General features: G+C 34.4%; 1 protein-coding gene across 2 annotated transcripts in view; it reads right to left on the bottom strand.

Annotated features, from left to right (window-relative positions):
- Window positions 1-1,254: 1,254 nt before the first annotated feature.
- NBN (nibrin) overlaps window positions 1,255-4,768 on the bottom strand; it is a 37,884-nt gene continuing 34,370 nt past the window's right edge. For both annotated transcript variants that reach the window (XM_045561467.1, XM_045561468.1), the window contains 2 exons: window positions 2,618-2,667; window positions 1,255-1,433 (listed from right to left, as the gene is read on the bottom strand). In XM_045561467.1, the coding sequence (XP_045417423.1) occupies window positions 1,403-1,433; window positions 2,618-2,667 (81 nt within the window). In that variant the 3' untranslated portion in view covers window positions 1,255-1,402. The remainder of the gene's footprint in view (window positions 1,434-2,617; window positions 2,668-4,768) is intronic.

The following is a 4,768-nucleotide window of genomic DNA, read 5'->3' as shown; positions in this document are numbered from 1 at the left end:
GACTTGTTTTTTGTGATTATTTTTGGTTATTTCTTATATTTGATTCCAGAATATTACAGTCTTGAATCTATAAAACTACAAAGTCATTAGGCCAGAAATTATCAACTATATAGTGGGTCACCTTGCTGCTTAACGGGTGGTCTAAGGACTAACAGCATGAGCTTCATCTGTAGCTTGTTAGAAATGTACTCTCAGGCCCCACAACATATAGAGTCAGAAACTGCATCTGACCAGGATCTCCAAGGGATATGAGTATGCTCAGAAAAGTTTGAGACACACTGGTCTAGATGAATATGGGGTATAAGGTATGTATGCTGGGATTGGGGTGGGGTAGGAGGCATTTACAGCTCAGGTTTTATTTATTTTGAAATTATCAATTGTATAAATCTAATTTATTACCAAATATGATGGTCTTTTAAAAATATTTTTATTGTTGAAGCCTTGAAAGGTGCTTCATATTCTTCTAATAATTTAAACAATCCAATAATGTTGGTATACACTTTGACATCCAAAAACCCACCAAGGTATTTTTCAGAGATTTATTCTCTACTTAACCACCATAACAATTAATCTGATTTGCAATTCAATAAATTGTGAATGGAATTACTTATCTGTGTGTGTACATTGAGTTAATTTCTATCACTGAAACTAAGATATTTGGGCATGATAAGTACTTCTAAAATTGTAATACTGTTTGAGTATTATCAGAATTATTACAAGTTAAAATTGAAAATAAGATTAAAATCCTCTTTTTCCATTCCTAAGGTGGTTATTACTTTGAGATCTCTAGTAGTGTTTGTTCATTGAAGATGACATAGCAGCTCATACCATGGTTATTTATTGGATTTATCTACTCTAATTATTTTGACTTTATTTAGATACACTTAATGTCTGTATTTTCACACAAATTCCTAGAATTTTTAGTGTCAGGAAAGTCCTGAAGTTCTCCATGGCGAACTGAATTTCTCAATCATTTTCTCTTTTTTTGGTATAGTTTGATCTGGAATATGTTCATTGAACCTCTGATTCTAAGAAATCGGTATCATGAATTTTTTTCTGAGGTGAACCAAATAGCTAAGACAGTGGTTGGAAAGGTGACTTTAGTATTTACCGTTATATACTTCTAACAATGTTGAACTGTGACTACATTAACTACTCAATAAATAAAACCCATTTAAAAATGAAAACAAAAATTTTCATGAGATCACAAAGCCAGAAAACAGAACAAACAATATTCACACATAAAAGAAATGGAGTTTTGTGCATTTTATTTAACAAATTTAGGCCATAAAACATCTGTAACTTGAATTTCCTCTATCCCAGTTATATATATCCCAGTTAGCCTGAAGTAATGCTTCTTGCTAGGTAAAGTTTTTCCATGGCTTCTTCTTAAAATCCTCAGTTATCTTCTCCTTTTTACATTAGGATTATATCTGCAAAGAAAAAAAATAGGGTTAAAATGATATTTAGATAAGGGATGGTATTTCTTTTAAAGTTAAAGGGCTTTCAAACTATAGTCACAGTTTGGCAAATAGGATGAGAATGCTAATTTTGTCCTTAGGATCAGATATTAAGCACTGGCATTTTTATTTTCATTTATCCCTTTGATGTTGCTTTGATGAGTATTTGCTAAAAACAAAATATCCACAACAAAAATCCTGTAAAGCATTAAAATAATTAATAAAAACAACAGTTTAAACATCAAGATGTGTTTATACCTCTTCCAGTAATGGCTTCAAACAGATGCCACATTTCACCTCCCCCAAATTAAAGTATATCATGTGCACAAAGAACCATAAGTACCTACAATATAATTACCACTTTATAAAATTTTCTCCTATAACAGCTGAACAAATCTAGCTGAGAAAAAGATCAGTATTATTTGTCAGCGTTTTCACCTGTGATTTATATTATACATTATGAAATCAGATAATCAATCTAATTGGCTGCAAAACAGACTCAAAAGTATAACATTTCTATGTTCTGCCTTTAAGAAAATTTGGGAAAATGTTATTAATACTTTCCCTTGGTTTCTACCTCTAATTAGTATTTTATTAGTATTTGAGAGGTAATTCTTAGATGGTTTGTTAGGCCTTCAGGAATGCTGAAAGTGTACTAAATCAGAATTAAATTATAATCACCCATTACAACTCCTCTAAAACCTCCCAGAAAAACATTCTTTGAAACTCTAATCCAGTCTTTCATTTTTATGCATGTGCCAATGAAAACTAATGAAATGGTCTGGCATTTTGTCTTAATTCAAAACCCATTTTAATTATAATTTTACTCAAGAGCTGAAAAATCTCACAAGTTTATAAGCCAAATTCACCCAGTTGAGAAATCTTTTTGCCTGAATCCCCCATACAAATTTTAAGTGTCTTGTGATACAGTACAACTGAATCAACCCCAAACCTCAAAGCTATATCCAGTAAACCCAATTAAGAGGTACTCAAGTAGTAAAAAGAAACACGTATGTTTAAAAAAAAAAAAAAAAACATTTTTTAGGTGAAGGAACTAGGTGTCTGTAAGGACAGAAGAAACAAATATTTCTGTGAATAAGAACTAGATTTTATATACATCTCTCAAAGGTACATGAGGTAGTTGAATCAAACTTTACCTAAAAAGATCATCAGCAAGAGATTCTTCTTTTGCATGTTGATTTTGTACCTGTCAAAATTAACATAATTTCAAACATTTCATAGTGAATATATAGTTAATGAACTGATACACTGGTAGGTCACTGTCATCTTTGAGATTTCCACATCCTAAAGGTCACTAAGTCTCAGTTCTTACCTCTACAGTATCTCTTTCAACAGATCTTTATGTTCACTTCATGCTAAGATTATTGCAAAATGGCTCTAATTAAACTATTTCCTCAGGCTGGGCGTGGTGGCTCATGGCTGTAATCCTAGCACTCTGGGAGGCCAAGGTGGGAGGACTGATTGAGCTCAGGAGTTCGAGACCAGCCTGAGCAAGAGTTAGACTCCATCTCTGGTAAAAATAGAAAAAATTAGCTGGGCTTGGTGGCATGGGCCTGTAGTCCCAGCTACTCAGGAGGCTGAGGCAGGAGGATCACTTGAGGCCAGGAGTTTGAGGTTGCTGTGAGCAAGGCTGATGCCACAGCACTCTAGCCCAGGCAACAGAGTGAGACTGTCCCCCCCCCAAAAAAGAAAAAAAACTATTTTCTGTAACCAATCTCTGTTCAAAGGCAACCAACATATATTGGAGAGTTTTTAAACTCTTTCCAACACAACCCTTTTACTAAGTGAAATTTCAGTGCTTTGGGGTCAGACCACTGATGAGACTGAGCAGGTGCTATTCACCCCACTTTCAACTAGAGCAGCTCTGCAGGAAGAGCATTTCCCATCCTTTTGGTCCCAAATCAGGATGTATAAGCTGCTGCTAAATTACCTCACTTACACAGTATTGTTTTTTTTGTTTTGTTTTGTTTTTTTACAAAGTACTTTTAAACGCAAACTCACCAAATTCCTAAAGCACCTTAGAGAGTTAGGATCAAAAAAACCCTGTGCTGAGTGCATCTTCCTGAAGTCTAGTTACGATTCTATCATTTGCCATTTGAAACCCTTCAATGACTTCTCCCACCTACCAAAGAAAACACAAACCCTTGAGTCTGACCCTTAAAATATGCAGGGGTCTTCATAACATGGCTCAATCACTCCAGTCACCCTCCTTTTCATGGACTCTGTATGCTAGTTATAACTAATTCACAAAAAAACAAACAAAAGCAAACAAAAATCTAGAATCACCTCCTAATAAAGATCCTGTGACCTTCTCTCTGCCTTTGTTCATGTTTCTTCCTCTGCCCAGAAAGATATCTCCTTTTTTTTGTTTGTTTTTGCCTCTTCCCACATGGAACCATTGTTAAAAGAAGTATTCATTCAATAATTATTTAGTGCCTACTATATGCCAGGAACATGTTCTTCACCTCTTTAACAAAGTCTTCCTGATTCCCTTTATTTAAAAATAATGCCTGCTATGAAGAAATCCCAAAAAACTTCAGCTACAGAACTCCTAGGATGCTTATTAATTTCTACCTTCTGTTGTAATTATTTATATTTATTTCCTAGCCTCACTAAATGACCATAAGTTCCTTAAATCCAGATACAGTAAGTCCTCAATGTCATTGATAGGTTCTTGGAAACGATGTATAACAAAACCAATTTTTTTCCTCATCAACATTATAATGAAATGACATTATTCAAGGACCTGCTGCATGTCATCTCACTTAAAGTTGCAGTTTCCAAGAACTTACTGACAATATTAAGTGAGGACTTAACTCTGTTTACTTTTACTGTTAGTAATTAACATTTGTGTGCTTGCAGATACTCTCTTAAACTCTTTAATAAAAAAAACTCATTTAATCTTCATGTAAGTTCATCACTACTGTTATACCGTTACCCCAATTTTAACCAATGGAAGAACAGAGACTTGGGTTCAGTACTTTGCAGATGGAAAAACCATCAGATGGGACAGGTAGGATTTGACCAGGTCTCCAGTAAGAGCACTGCTCCTCGTCAGGCTGCCACACTGCTTCTGAGTCTTTGGAAAGAGCCTAGAAGAATGACTTGCAGGGATTCAATCTTACAGACTGATTTTCTATTCATATAGTCGAATGTCAAAATCAAATTGCATCTTTTCACATTTTCTAATAGGGTAGCAGAACATAAATAGGAAGACACATGATTTTCACATGGCAGTTTTCAAAATAGCTGGGGTATCATTATTCTAAATATTCTTAAAGGCTTCG

The sequence above is a fragment of the Lemur catta genome, chromosome 9 (genome assembly GCF_020740605.2).
Source record: "Lemur catta isolate mLemCat1 chromosome 9, mLemCat1.pri, whole genome shotgun sequence".
In the NCBI taxonomy this organism is placed as follows: Eukaryota; Metazoa; Chordata; class Mammalia; order Primates; family Lemuridae; genus Lemur; species Lemur catta.
Note: the sequence above shows the minus strand (reverse complement) of the source record. Positions and strands in the feature narration are given on the sequence as shown.